Source organism: Poecile atricapillus, chromosome 4 (assembly GCF_030490865.1).
Source record: "Poecile atricapillus isolate bPoeAtr1 chromosome 4, bPoeAtr1.hap1, whole genome shotgun sequence".
Classification (NCBI taxonomy): domain Eukaryota; kingdom Metazoa; phylum Chordata; class Aves; order Passeriformes; family Paridae; genus Poecile; species Poecile atricapillus.
The window spans coordinates 59,795,230-59,810,642 of record NC_081252.1 but is presented as its reverse complement, the minus strand read 5'-3'; the positions used below and the strand labels follow the sequence as shown (position 1 = coordinate 59,810,642).

General features: G+C 34.4%; 1 protein-coding gene across 1 annotated transcript in view; it reads left to right on the top strand.

Annotated features, from left to right (window-relative positions):
* SLIT2 (slit guidance ligand 2) overlaps positions 1 to 15,413 on the top strand; it is a 262,223-nt gene that overhangs the window by 217,135 nt on the left and 29,675 nt on the right. Inside the window, exons 22-28 of the mRNA XM_058838689.1 lie at positions 813 to 884; positions 1,108 to 1,179; positions 3,235 to 3,306; positions 5,779 to 5,942; positions 10,991 to 11,115; positions 11,249 to 11,346; positions 12,747 to 12,886. Coding sequence (XP_058694672.1) covers positions 813 to 884; positions 1,108 to 1,179; positions 3,235 to 3,306; positions 5,779 to 5,942; positions 10,991 to 11,115; positions 11,249 to 11,346; positions 12,747 to 12,886 — 743 coding nt within the window. The remainder of the gene's footprint in view (positions 1 to 812; positions 885 to 1,107; positions 1,180 to 3,234; positions 3,307 to 5,778; positions 5,943 to 10,990; positions 11,116 to 11,248; positions 11,347 to 12,746; positions 12,887 to 15,413) is intronic.

Sequence of the window (15,413 nt, the reverse complement as noted above, 5' to 3'; positions counted from 1 at the left end):
TGTTATACTTGTCTAATATGTTTATTATGAGTCAGTCATCTTACATGCCTTCATGAAAATTCAAGTGGGTAAATATGTATATTGAATAACTATTCAATACTGCTCATAAGTTAATATATGATGATTCCCTCAGAAACAAAGGCAACATTTCACCATAAAATACATGAAACAATACTGAAATAGTCAAATAATGAAAATATAAATAATAAAATTAATAGTAAAGCACAATATGAAAATAAAGAACAGACAGTATTCACATTTAATGCAGCACCTTTGAAGCTACCAGTACACCACTACAGCTTCCTTATTATCTTTATGATTTTATTCATTAGAATTTTGAACAAAGAAGACATTAATGCATTTTCTGTAAATCTAAGTTCTTTATAATAATATCTCTGGGCTTTGATGTCTTCATCATGTAAGTGTTAAGTAGAGTATTAAATGATATTTACTTAGATGTCATTAGGGACATGACTAGAATAACTTCCACTTTAAAACATTACTTTCATTTTTGTGCTTGAGTTCATGAAGGATTGCATTGTTAACATGGTAGCATGATGAACATTGCTATTGTATTAGAATGCATTGCGCTGCTTTTTCATCTGTATTGAAATGAGAATGCTTTTTATTGATCAAGCTAAACGCTTGCTGGGCTTGTATATGGCATGTGAAAATAAAAACAGGTGCTGCTTTAAATAGTTATATCAATGATAATACTACTACTAATGAAAATGTGTCTGTCAGTTTAACTTACAGTGTTTTGGGACTGGGGCAGTCATTTTAAGGTCTGAATTTCTGAATTTATTTTTTAGAGATTTAAGTAACAACAGAATCAGCACTCTTTCTAATCAGAGCTTCAGCAACATGACTCAGCTGCTCACCTTGTAAGTTTAAACATGTAACAGTGACTCTTTGGAAGCATTACAGTGGGTTTTTTTGTCTTGGAGAGAAAGGGCAGTTAGTTGATATTAAAACTTGCTTGGTTTGGAGGCTGTAAAATAACTTGTTTCCTAACTAGCTATGTGTGCAAATGCTGATTTTGGTCATGCTCTGCATAGTTTACTGAATAACTGCTACACTTGCTGACAGCATTTTATATATTTTCAGAATTCTTAGTTACAACCGCCTAAGATGTATTCCTGCACGGACTTTTGATGGGTTGAAATCACTAAGGTTGTTGTAAGTATTATTTTTTAATCATTGTTATTTTCCATAATTTTTATCTGTGTACAGAAGACAGCAGAACCATAGAAAGTTAGCAGATTTTAAACCCTATCAAATATTTCAGAACTGATAATTATGCAGCCTTAAAAATCTAAGACGTGCACTTTTTACTTTTCTGATTTTCAATGTCACCTGTATTTTTTTTCTTGTGCTATGTTTTTCCTTGTTATAAGCATTTAAGTCTGGCAAAAATGCCATATGCAGAAATTCCTTCAGTATATATCAGGAGAGTTTGCAGTTGAATTTTGAATATTTTTATTCCAACAGTAAGTTTCTTTGTGTTGTTTTATTTAATGTGGGAGTATTTCCAAAGCCATCATGACTAAGTATTGAAAATCAATAACATTACTTTTTGCTTGCAAGAAAACTTTCCATTTTACCACTAGGAGAAACATGGTTGACAGGGCACAAAAATGGACAAAAGAAAATAAAGAATAGTCAGTCTCATTTACAGCTTCAGTTTGTCATTAAGAAAAAAACCTGCAAATATTCCTTTTCAAAAGTCCATATCAGAACATGTAATTTTTGCCTCCATGTGGGTGATTTATAGCCATTTAAGTACTTGGTTGGAATAAATACCTAAAGCATGGCATTATTTAGATGTGCTTTCATAAATTCAGTTATTCAATATAAATAAGGAGAATTTCAAGAACTATATTTGTATATGTGTTAGATATTCATGTAACTGAATGAATTTATGGAAAAGGAGAGATACTTGTCACAGAATCACAGAATGAGCTGAATTGAAAGGGACCCAGAGGGATCATTGGGTCCAGCTCCTGCACAGTATCATCCCCAAGAGTGGCACCATGTTCCTGGGAGTATTGTCCAAATGCTTCTTGAGCTCTGTCAGATGTGGTGCTGTGACCACCACTCTGGGGAGCCCAACCTTTCTCTGGGTGAGGAACCTTTTCTTAATGATCTATCTAAACCTCCCCTAACTCAGCTTCAGGCCATTCCCTTGGGTTCTGTCACTGTTCACCACAGTGCAGAGATCAATACCTGCCCCTCATGAGGAAGTTACAGACAGCAATGAGGTCTCCCCTCAGTCTCCTCCAGGCTGAACAGACCAAGTGACCTCAGCCCCTCCTCATATGACTTCTTCTGAAGGCCCTTCACCACTGTCATTAGTCTTCTTTGTACACTGTAATAGCTTCTTATCTTATATTGTGGCACCCAAAACTGAATATTCAAGGTGAGGCTGCCCCAGCTCAGGGCAGAGCAGGACAATCCCCTCCCTTGCCCAGTTGGCCATGCTGGGCCTGGTGCACCCCAGGACACGCTTGGCCCTCCTGGCTGCCAGGGAACTGCTGGCTCATGTTCAACTTTTCATGGACCAGGATCCCCAGGTGCTTTTCCTGGCACTGCTTTCCAGCACCTCATTCCCCATTCTGAACCTACATGCAGGACTGCCTCATCCCAGGCGCAGAATGCAGCACCTGCTCTTGTTGAACTTCATATGGTTGGTGAAACCAGTACATTTTCTACAAAAGAAATACCACTATTCGCACTAGTGATGCTTAATGAAGCTTTTCATCTTCTACTTCTACCATCAAATTCAGACAAAAATGTTAATAATTATATTAACAGCTAATGTCTGTATGTTCTATGAATCCATGAAAGATTAAAAAGAGCATATGAACATAATTAATGCAAATTTCAGGGAGCTGTTGGAAAAATCAGAAACTCTTCTGCTATCTGCTATCTCTAAATCCAGTCATTACTTTGCATAACTGTGCCTACTTTTATCAACTTTTATTTTTCAATTTTAAAATAATCACAGTATTTATATTTCTTATGAAAACCCAGGATGCAAAAAGTCAAATGATAAGTAGGCTGCCAGTTAGAGCTTACCAAAAAAATGAAACCACAAACAGTTGGAAACACTGAGAAACTGGAAGAAAAAAAAAATTTGAAAAGCTGAAAACTGTTGAAAGAACATGAAATTTCCCAAGTTAACCTGATGATTTTTTTATGCATTGATACTATTATGTTTCTTTTCTCTTTAAGGTCTTTACATGGCAATGATATTTCTGTTGTTCCTGAAGGAGCCTTTAATGATCTTTCAGCATTATCACACCTGTGAGTATTCAGCTGGTGGACTGTATATTTTATTTGTCATGCTTAGCCAGCTTTATACAGCCAAACAAAGACATAATGCAGAGAAGTTCTCTGGAAGAAGCTTTTGCATGTGTAGAGGCTGGGCACTGGCCAGAGAGCTGGCAGCAGCTCTGCAGAAAAATCCTGGTCCTGATGCTTGGGCTGCAAGCTGAACTTGTTTGCCCCATGTCCTTATGGCAGTGAAGGCTGAACACACTCTGGGCTAAATTGGAAAGTGAGCAGCCAGGGGATTGAGTATACTGATCGCTCCTTTCTGCTTGGCCCTCCTAGGGCCACATCTGAAATATGTGTCCACTTTCTCCAGTACAAAGCAGATGTTTATGAGCTACAGCAAGCCCAGCACAAGGGCAGGCAGGGTTGGGAGGTGTCTAGATTGTATGAACTGTAAGGAGAAGCTACAGGAACTGGACTTATCCAGCCCAGAGAAAGGGATGCCAAGGAGAGACCTAAAAGTCTTCAAGCCTCTAAGGATTATGGCAGGAATGGAGACTCAGAGGTGCACAGTGAAGAATCAGAGCAAAGCATCAAAACCTTCTCTGCAACAAGAGAAATTTGATTGAATGTAATGAAAAATTCTTCACTGCAACAATGATTCAGCCAGGTTGCCCAAAGAAGCAGAAGAATCTCTGTCCCTTGAGATTTTCAGAACTCACTTGGAAACAGCTCTGAGCAACCATGACTGCCAAGGTAGCCCTGTTTTGTGCAGGAGGTGAGAATAGATGAAAATTATTCTATGATTCTGTGTCACTCACTGTCTTGTTGACACTAAACACATCACATCTGATTTCAAAACATAATTTGAGGCAATAGTTTTCCAGTTTTTAATTTTCATTGGGAACCTAAATTAGAACAAGCTACCTTCTGCAAACCTCATGTTTATGAATTGTTAAAACTTTGAGGAGTGTGTTGACGAGTGCCTTTAGATATATCTGGGGTTTTAAGTTTCTGAACATCAGCAGTGGTTAAAAACTTAATTATCTGTTTCTCATTCAATATAGGACATTTACATTTAGCTCTCAGAAATTTCATACTGATTAAGCTTTCAGTCATTGATAATTCATTGAAATGCTACTATTAAACTAATTTATCTGCATGAAATATCAGTAAAACTTGGATAATTTGATTGTTGCTGGTACTTTTTCTTAATGGATACCAGTTATCATTGTTAATATTCTGATTTTAGCAGAATAACTGTGTTAGTTCAGGCTGACATACACTTTTGGAAATACAGAATGGACAAATTCTAGGTGTTTCTCCTTGCCTGGGAAGTTCCCTTGTCACTAGGTCCCCTTTTTTTTACTGCTCTGACTAAAGCCTGACTGAACCAATATGTATATTTTCTTGAGTACAGCTTGGATGTATTAAAAAGTTAATATGAGTGGGCTTTCTGCTTAGTGGGGCAGAAAAGAGTGTTTCAGCTCTGGTAGCTCCTACTGCCTTTGCTTGCCAAAGACTTTCTTGTGTCTTTAGAAGACCCACTGATTCAAAGCTGTGGGAAGTATTGACATGTCAGGAGAAGGAGGCTGTTCTAATACACCCATTTGATAGTGTTTGCACATTTTGAGATTATCTGTTAAAAGTTCCATGATTCCTGTATTTCTTAAAAGGAGCATGAATACATCTTTAGGGAATAGCACAAGGCTTCAGTCCTCCGAATTAACTAAACAATGTCTCATTGTTTTCAGAGTTTTAAGAGTATTTATAGTTTCTTGCAGAGAAAATAAACACTTAAAAAGCTGTTACAGAAATTAATTCTGAAAATCTCTAGCTAAATTATTTTTAATAAAAAAAAAATCACAAAGATCATCATTTAAAGAAGTAGATTTGCTTTCATAATGAAGCAATTCTTATGTAACTACTGAAAAGATAGGATAATGTAGTTTTATTTACTTATGCAGCAGAGAACTCTTAGAGAATTCTGTACATAGTTGTGAGCTCAGTGAGACAGCTCCAAAGAGGAAAGAGGAAATAATTAAATCCAGTTTGGAATCGTAGAAACAGATGGTTTGTACCAGCCTGGGAGCCATAAACAGAAAAGGAGAAATATCAGGGCAGAACTCTGTGGAATTGTCTTGACTGCTTTGGAGGAAATACTTTATTCTTGTTATCTTGTTAAATTGCCCAGTACCAGTTTCACTCTGCTGATGTAGCTGATCTTTTCCATTACAAACCAACAGTGAAACAGAGCTAGCTGGTATTAGATCACCAAAGTTCACACATAATGCTGTTAAGAAGATACAGATTTCTGGACTATGTGTCTACCAAAACTATCACTTCTTGATCTAGAGCCCAAATCCGGACACTTAGTGCTGTTAACAGGCATTTTGGTGGTTTGCATTTTGAATGATTTCTGCCAACCCATTTTCTGGCTTATTTTTTAAAAAGTAGCCATTTAAAACTTGATTCCCTTTTTTATTTGTCTTTTTTCCACAGGGCTATTGGAGCAAATCCTCTTTATTGTGATTGTAATATGCAGTGGCTATCTGACTGGGTAAAATCAGAATACAAAGAACCTGGTATTGCACGTTGTGCTGGTCCTGGAGAAATGGCAGATAAACTTCTTCTCACAACTCCTTCTAAGAAATTTACTTGCCAAGGTACTGTTATTTTGTTTTTTTTATTTTTGAAGTGTCCATGTTTAGTTTTTACAAATTGTGAATTAAGTGAATAGTGAATTAAGATTCTTCTGTACTCAAAATAGACTTATAGTATCTTAACTCAGCCTTGTCATTATTACTCATATTTAAAGATACAGCCATTGGTTCTATTCATGAAGTGTATTTATTTTAAATATTTTAATTCCTATCTCTTTTAAAATAAATAGAGAAAATAGTCTTTGGACTTGCAGTTCAGTATTCCTCATGATGTACACAGTACATCAAAGTACAGGATTTCACAGGTACTTTGTACTGCCTCCATCATGAATAGAGTTTAAACATCTACACTTCCCTCAGCATTTTTCCTTCAGGCTGTTCACCATAAAAACTGTAAATACATCCATAATCCTTGCAGTGTGCAATTAAATGTATAATACATCTCTGCTATTTCAGGAGAAAGCACAAACCAAACCAAAAACAAACCAAGAAAAAGGTAGATAAAGGAATGTGATAACTACTATAGAAGTCTCAATGTAAAATGCTGTTAAATGGGCAGGTGTCTCAGGGTATTTAACTCCAAATTGGTACCAGTGTTGCTGGCATTTATATCACATTTATGTGATTGTCTTCTAATTCCTAGGTTCTTTTTCTGACTTTACTATTATTTTTTACAGAGGTACCCTTTTACTTACATCAAGCAAGAAGTTGTTTGGTTTACTGTCTAATCTTGCTCTATTCCACTGATTTATCCCTTAAATATTTTGAAAACACATGAAGCTTCTACTGTAGCTTCATTTTTCATGATTTAAAAACATTGAAATTCCAATTAAAAAAAAAAATTATATGTTCTTACATTTGTAAGCCATTACTAAGCTCATTTTGATTTCTGAGGCATCAGATGAATATGATCTTTAGTTGTAGAAGTAACAGTGTCTAGGTAATCTTCAAGCTGTTTTGACTTATTCATCTTTTAATGTATTTTCAAAGGTGAGCTTTATCTCTTTGTCATTTTGTTCTTACAAAAGCAAAGCAGTGGGTCTTTGTCAAAGTCTGTCTTATCCAAAGTTGTTCTTTACTGCATATTTTTATTCAGTCTTTTCTCTTCAGACTTTTTGTCAAAAAGCTTTTTTTTGTATATGTATATAAATACTACTGGAAGCCATCTTGTTACTTGTGATGCCAGTGAATTTTTTTTTCCCTCTGAATCTTTCTTGATATTTTTCAGCAGTACATCTCTGAGGTCACTGCAGTGTTTGTTGCATAAGACACTCATCTGTTGCAAAGTCTCAGACTCATTTTAGATAGGACATTTGATGGCCAGTCGGATTGTTTTCTTTACCAGCATCCACTGAACAGTATTGCTTTTATTGCACACTCTCATAGGGATACAAGTGAAAGAATTTTTGCATGGACATGAGGAACCTGTTTAGTTATTTTCCAGCTTTGACAGTTTTACAAACTGTATCACTTCTGCCTACAATCCTTGTTGTTTCTGTTAGGCAATCCAGGAATTATATCTTACTCCCTCTTGCCCATCAGAAAAGATCCTTTATATCATTATGCAGGGTAAGAACTATGTATTTGTTTCACTTCCAAGAGTGGAAATAGGGTATTATGGATGCTTTTGAATCAAAATAATTTTTCTACTACTGTTCTATGAAGATGCTCATAATTACAGATTGCAAATAAGCAGCTTTTCAATGACATGATGGCTCTGTAAGACATTTTGAGTCTGTTGCTCAAAGATAAGTAATTTTATCTTTCGCTTAAAAGTGAACTGCTGAATAATAGAAATCAGAAAGATGCTATATTCCTATCAGAACCAAAAATTTTGCCTATGAATAAAAGGGTTGTTTTCAGTCTGTTGATGGTCCACTGCTGTATATGTATTTACAGGAAAGAGTAGTGTGTAAATCATTTCCTCTTATCAGTGTCCATGGATTCATTTGATAGTGAATTGGGCACTTGAATTTTGCCTACATAATGAATAGTTCCAGTGAAAATGGCATTTTACAATGAAATCTCATCTCAGTTGTAAAGCTCAACAAAATCACTTTACTTACAAAATCACCTTACTCTAATTTTATGAATTCTTTCACTGCAGGAATCATCTATTAATATTTTCTTCTTCCGGTTATTTTTTCTACATTTGTGGGTGGGCTTTTTCTTTCATTTTTCTTAATGTGGCCTCTAACAGCTTCTCAATCTTTTACTTTTACCTCTTTATCACCCATGCCCTGCTTCTAGAGATTCCAGGGCCTTGTGGTTTTCTGATACCAGGTAAGGTTATAAGTAGATCTGGAATGGGTGATCTGCTTAACAACAGACCTTCTGACCTTCCTTTTGTGTACCTCAAGCAGATTTCTTTCCTAAGACACGCATGTGTACTGTCTGTTTTCCCCTGTGAAGAATTTACTGGTGATTATTCATGATATATCATTTAGTATATTGTATGAACAGTTTTTCTGGGTTTAAAATCAGTTATCTAACTGAAATTATTGCTTCCATTTTATTGTACTAAAATTGGTGATTTCATTAGCAGTTTAAATACTGCTTTAGGGGCCATATGCAAAAGAGGAGTCATAAGATGTCGGAGCTCAAAGTTTTTCTTCCAACAGGTTTCTTTAGAAGCTGATTTGAGACAGTTTGTGTCATGTTTTTTCTTAAAACATCTTAACTGCATGTATATATCTATTTTAATAAAATATCTATTTTGTTTTCTCAGTTTACAAAATATTTTTTTTTCTCAGGGCTTATTCAAGAGCATAGATGTCTACAACTAGAAAGACTAAGCTAACCAATAGGTTATAAACCAAATTCTGTTTCATATACAAGTTTTTTAATGCATACAAACAGGAAGAACAGTATAGTGAAAATGAAAATAGGTTCCAAAACTACCTTTGCATTTTTTTTTTTGATCTTACAACGGATGACTGATAAATCAAAATATTCATTTGTATTGGATACTAAATACATATTAATTTGAAATAAAGTACAAAATCAGATAATGTTACTTATTCACTTGTTGAGACTTAGGTTCCCATTTTCTGTCTCTGTTTTGGAAGTGAAATTTAGAGTGCTAATCCGTTTGGGAACAAAACCTTAGTTACTGAATGTTTTTTAATTTGTGCCAATTAATTAGCATTTTATTGCATGAAAAATTGACAAGAGGATATAATATTCAGAATAAATAGAAGGAAGGATTGACTCCCAGGCTACAGCACAGTATTACAAATTTTTATGTATGTGCATCTTTCAGTTAATTTTTTTTCACAGAGCCTCCTAATACACTCAGTAATCAGCAGTAGTCTATAGTACAGTCAGGCCTTTCTAGATGTGGATTCTATGATGTTTGTTTCAACTTTTCTACCTCTCCTGTGTGCTGATCTAATAGACCAGGTATAGATTTCTCTTTCAAAATAATGTGATGAAGAGAAAAAAAAAAAAAAATATTGGTCCATACAGATTTTGGCTTTGGCAATAAGCACCTTACCACATATTACTGTGTTCTGCTTGCAAGCTGTGACACAGAAGGATACCAGCAACTGCAGATTAAAGAACAAAAAATTAAAAGGTCACCCACTCTTTGTCTGACATTCCCTACTGGATCCTTACAGTCACATGGCTTCCTTCCAGACCAGCTCCTTTACAATTAGTGTGAGATTAATTTGCAAAGAAAAATAAGAAAGTTAAGCAATCTAAGTTTAAAAATAGAATAAAGCTCTATAACTTAGCAAAGCCCTTTTAGCTTTGAAAACTCTGCAGTTTGGCTCATTTTGTCTAAAACCTGTTACAGAACAATCAGGCATTTGCTCTAGAAGGCCCCAGTTTGGGATTTTTTTTCAATTTAGAAGAAATCACTGTTCATTCCTTCAAAGGTACAGTTCATTTGTGGATAAATTAAGGGTTTTTTTAACAGGGGAGGTCTGAAATCAATCTGAAGGCTGTATTGTCATCAGGCCCTAGAGCCAGTGATAGAGAATGTATTATTGTCTTAATAGGCACTTGACAAAGTCACCCGTTTTCCCTTACAGTAATCAAACTTCACAAAAATTATGACAATTAATCATTATTCATACACAGGTGTTTTCTTTTTATTACTTTTTATAAAGTAACCAGTGATTTCCTCAGTTGTTTGAAAAAAAAAAACCAAAAAAAAAACCTTTAAAATTCACCATAAAATGGCTGTAAAAATGGGAAACTACAGAGAAAAAAAAATAAAAATTATCTATATAAAAGAGATGGGACTTGTCAAAGCAAGCAAGTCAAAGCTCAAGTCTGGGTTCTGAAACTTAGGATTTTATCAATTTACATTTCTGATTTCTTTCATCATAATCATTAATAGAAGAAGCTAGACTGCAAGCATGGATTGCAGTCTTCACTTGCACATAGGTTCAGGGTGCAGCTGATATGATTTGTGGGCTCAACTTATACAGTAATGCACAGAACTTCATAAGGAAGAAAGACACAGTATAGAACTATTTATGGTGAGATAGCTTGGACAATGCAATTTATATTACAGTTTCCAGATGATCAAGATATTTAAAGGTAATTTACCATTTCATTTTGCCATCTATGTGATCCTGCAGATAAAACACATATTTAAGCAAAAATGCATTTAAAGAAGTGTTCTCAGTAACACCATCATGGGAAGGATTAAAAACTGTGATAGCCCATTTTCTCACAGGCAATTCCTGCTCCATAACAAAACAAAAGCTGAAATTGTATTCTTCACTTTATTAATACAAAGGAAAAGTAATTATCATGAATCAGAACTATACAGCTTTCAGAGAATAGGAATATGGGAATCACTTTGGTGAGATTCTTAACAAAAATAAAAAGTGGTGCTTAAACCAAAAATACAATTCCTTTTTTTTTTTGTTCACATCAAAAGCATGAAGGACAGTTCCACATCTCATAAATATAGAAACACCATAAAATCTAAAATTCAATGTTTATTTTAAAATTAAAAGCAACATGTCAGATAGCTCCTGTCCAATGTAAATTAATAGTTGCTTGTTTCTGACTATCCAATTTGTATTTTTAAGGGTCTGTGGATATTAATATTCTTGCAAAGTGTAATCCCTGTTTATCAAATCCATGTAAAAATGATGGAACCTGCAATAATGATCCAGTTGACTTCTACAGATGTACATGTCCATATGGTTTCAAGGTAGGTACTGCATGAGGAGGAAAAAGCTCACTGAAATGTCAGCTTATCCTTAAAAACTTTTAACTATTATTTGTCTCCCTTCTACTACTGTCTATATTTTCTTCTTACATTATAATTGTTGTTCCCTGTGTAGGGTCAAGACTGTGATATTCCCATTCATGCTTGCATTAGTAACCCATGCCACCATGGTGGAACTTGTCATTTGAAAGAAGGAGAAAAGGATGGTTTCTGGTAGGTTTTTTAATTGTGACAGGATGGAAAACCACTGAAATTTTTATGGTAAACTAATGTTTGTGTTAATCTTTAGGTTCTCTGTGTTTGCTGGTAAGAGCCCCGCAAAGGCAGATTTTTAGCACTTTGTAAGTTTTCAGAACATGTTGCCATCCTTGGAAAGCTTCTAGAGCTTTGAATCTGTTAAAAACAATAACAAATGACTGTGATTAGTTGAGGCATATCAGGTCAAGACAGCATAGTATTGACTCCATTATGTTAATTAATAGCTAGCTAGAACCCTGCTGAAAAAATCTCATAATTCATCTGTTGTTGTGTGTATTACTTCAACAGACAGCATGTAAATGATAAAATGTAAATCCCAGTGAAACAGAAAATTAATGATTCATTTGAAACTCACTATGCCAGCAGATAAACATGCTGTGAGCATTTTTAATCTTGAGTTATTTAATCACACAGTACAATTACTCCAGATGTACTTCATGAATTATGAAATAAAGTTCTTTAGCATTCTTATGTGAGATTATTAGTCATTTAATAATCTACACCTCAAGCTTGTTAGAAATGACACTTCAAAAAGATAAAATTCATTATCCTGCAATTCGTTATGACATTATTCTTACTTTTAATCCGAATTCTGCCCAAGGATTAAATAGTCTTCTATTAAAAATTAAGTGATACATCTTAATAATATGCCTCAAGAATTTAAATTGACATAGTCACGCCTCAGAATTTGACCTTTTTCATTTATTTGTTTGAACACTACATATTTTAAAAATCAAAGCAATCCCATAGGGAAAGCTTCAGAAATTATAGGTAGTGCAAATTACATGAAAATGTATGTGTAGTCATGTTTGAGTGACTTTTACATTTACTATCTATTTTGATGTATTTGTTTTGCAGAAACATGATTAAAAGAAAAACATAAATTACTGCTTTAAATAATTTATGCAGTCTTTTGCTTTTTTATATGAATGCATGTACATTGAAGAGAGTTTTATATTGGTGCATTTAACTGAATCATTGTGGAAAACTACTAATCGCTGATTCCACAGTATTTTCCATATATTTAACATTAAAAAAACAAAAAGATCACTTTCCATAAGAAATATAATCTTACAATGTAAAGGAATAATGCTTTTCAAAAGGAATTTTCCATTATTTAATTTAGTAGGATCCTTAAAGTGAAGACTGAGATATGACTTTAGAAGCATTTTTTTTGTAATTTAAAATACAAAATACACTTTGGGATTGTTTACTATAAGGACTTTTTACATTATATCAACCATGTTCTGTTGTGGAATATTATAATTCTAATGTAATTCTATTAACTACAGAATTCCTTGTCTGGACTCCCCACTTAAAATGTCCATGTGGTTATTTGGTTTTCTATAATGCAGGTGCACTTGTGCAGATGGATTTGAAGGTGAAAACTGTGAAGTGAATGTTGATGACTGTGAAGACAATGACTGTGAAAACAATTCTACTTGTGTGGATGGAATTAATAACTATACTTGCCTTTGTCCACCTGAATATACAGGTAGGAATATATGAGAAAGCACAGGTAATTCAAGAATTCCTAGCAGAACAGTAATATTTTCCACTTTGCAGGTATATTAGTAGTTACTGTACAACTGACTTAATACCAGGTGTCCCTCCATATTTTTCTTCTGTGTGGTTTGTCGTAAAAATTAGATTTGATGTCCACTCATTAATTCCTTTTTTTAGTTTTGAAATTACAGCATTTTTATATTTTAAAGGTCATTCAAAATGTGCCCCTCCTTACTGTTTTCCTAAACACCCCAGTGGAGGACTTCTGTAGCTGTAGAAATCTGAAAAATATTCTGCTTTTATCCTAATCCTCATTTTACTATGAAGAATTTGTCTGTGCCATAGGGGAACTGTATTTGGCACCCCTGGATGCTGTACTGTACTTTGCTAGAAATATTAATACCAAGCGCGATGCTTCCTACACAGAATAAAAATACAAGAGTCTTTTGTTTCTGTCAGTTGGCAGCAAAGCCAAAGCATATCCTTCTCTTTGTGACAGAGGATCTCTTGCTTGCTCTCATGGTCTCTGTGGGAATGGAGGATATTTGGAACAGCAGCACAGAGGAAATAGGACCTATTGTTTGCACTGATATTTTTCATAGCTCTTCTAACTAGACAGATCTATTTTCTATCAGATAGTTGACCACTAGAAGAACATAGAGCTTAAATTCATTATGATTTGAAAGGCATAAAAAAGAAATGTAAGATCCATCATTATTTGAGAATTAATTCTACTTGGTCGTCCTATATTTTTTACTTTAATCAAGCATAGTTGAGCTCTGGGTAACTATAAGGAGAGGGGAATTTGTGAATCAATTTCATTTACTGAAAACCCAAATAACTCCTTTCTCATCCAAAGTTTTTCCATCACTAGTTCTACAGAGTGTTGCATTGATCCCCTGTTGTAGGTTATTCAAATTTAAGGTCAGTATTTAAATATTTGGAATGCACAACAAGTGAAGATATTAAAACACGAGTATAAGAAATACAACTTCATGATCTAATAGAGGTATTCATCCAGTACTTGTTCTGGGTAAATGTTTGGTAGAGATTTCCCCATGCAGGATAAGCTACAATATCTAAAGCAATACAAAAGCCAAAAGGCTATTTAACAATACATGGATGATCCATGTGTGGAAGGAAAGACATAATCTTCTCGTAAGAGAAAATACTGTTTTTCCAAGTACCAGTACCTTAATACCTAAGTGCAATTGACAATTCATGCCTTGGAAGGAAATAACAGGTGACAGCCTCAGGAAGTAGAAACAGCAGTTCTCCTACAACTAATATTTCAGGTATATATAAGTCAAGTTCAGCTCCTCTGGGATCAGTTCCTGTCTCCTTTAAAAATGGGATCAGGTGTTCTCTTCTGTATGCTGGAAGAATTCAAAGCAAAGTCACATCAGTCCAGTGTTGCTCTTCAGCGGCTTCATGCTAAGAGGTTTCATATCCCTGTTACACAGGAGATAGTTCACTTGCAAGTGCATTCCTCCCATGCAGCCTTGCAGGTGTTTTTACCTGCCTTTAACTGTTAGAGTCAATAGCTTGTTGGATTCACAGTATGCCATGGGAAGGGCTGCTTTTTATTAAATATCCATAAAGCAGATACAAAAGATCATCCATATGTGCTAGCCTAAAACTTTAATTGTGTCTGTTGCATTTTTGGAGTATTGTAAATGAAAGAAAATTTTAAATTTACAATTTAAATAATTGAAGCATTTCTCTATATATCTCTTGACAGAGAAAAACGTAGAGAATAAACTGATAATTTTTTTGATGTTTTTATTGCAGTTGTGCTTCTTTAGTCAAAATACAAGAAAATGCATTTTTAAATTTGTTTCATACTTGTGCATGATTGTACCGTAATTATACTGTGAGTTTTACAGATACAATGCCTGCTTATAATCTCTACTGAAGTCAGTAAGACATGTGAGTAGGTGAGAGTCTTCTCACCAGCTCTTAAAGAAATCAAAACAATCTGTTTCTAATCAGTAAGTTTAGTCTCCCAGTTAAAAACTGTTGAAAATTCACACTAGCTCATCAGACATTTTTCAACACTTTTTTTTTTTAATTATGCTTTTTTAAATGCATCACTAGAGCCTCAACTAATTTTATAGTAAGTGGAGCAAAAATTTATGTTTTGCATTACACAGTAAAGTACAGAATTCTACAGTATACTAGCTATCATTCAAAGCATCTAAGAATAGGACATAATATGTGAGATCTTAAGTGAATTTTGAAATTAGTTACAAGGTGAAAATGTAAAACATTGAGCTAGCCAATGGGGTCCTCATATCTGTCATCCACAGTCTTGCATAATAACTTTTAGTATTAAGAATTAGCCTGAAAGCAGTCTGGACACATCAGGATCTAAAAAGGGTAATGCTCAGAATATAAAGTAATTATGCAGTTGTCTCAAGTGAGTATGAGGTACCAAATAATTTGTAGAACTTTTCTTTTTCTCTGATTTATAATCTGAGTTGAAAGATAAATAATGGAATCCCTGTCAAATATGT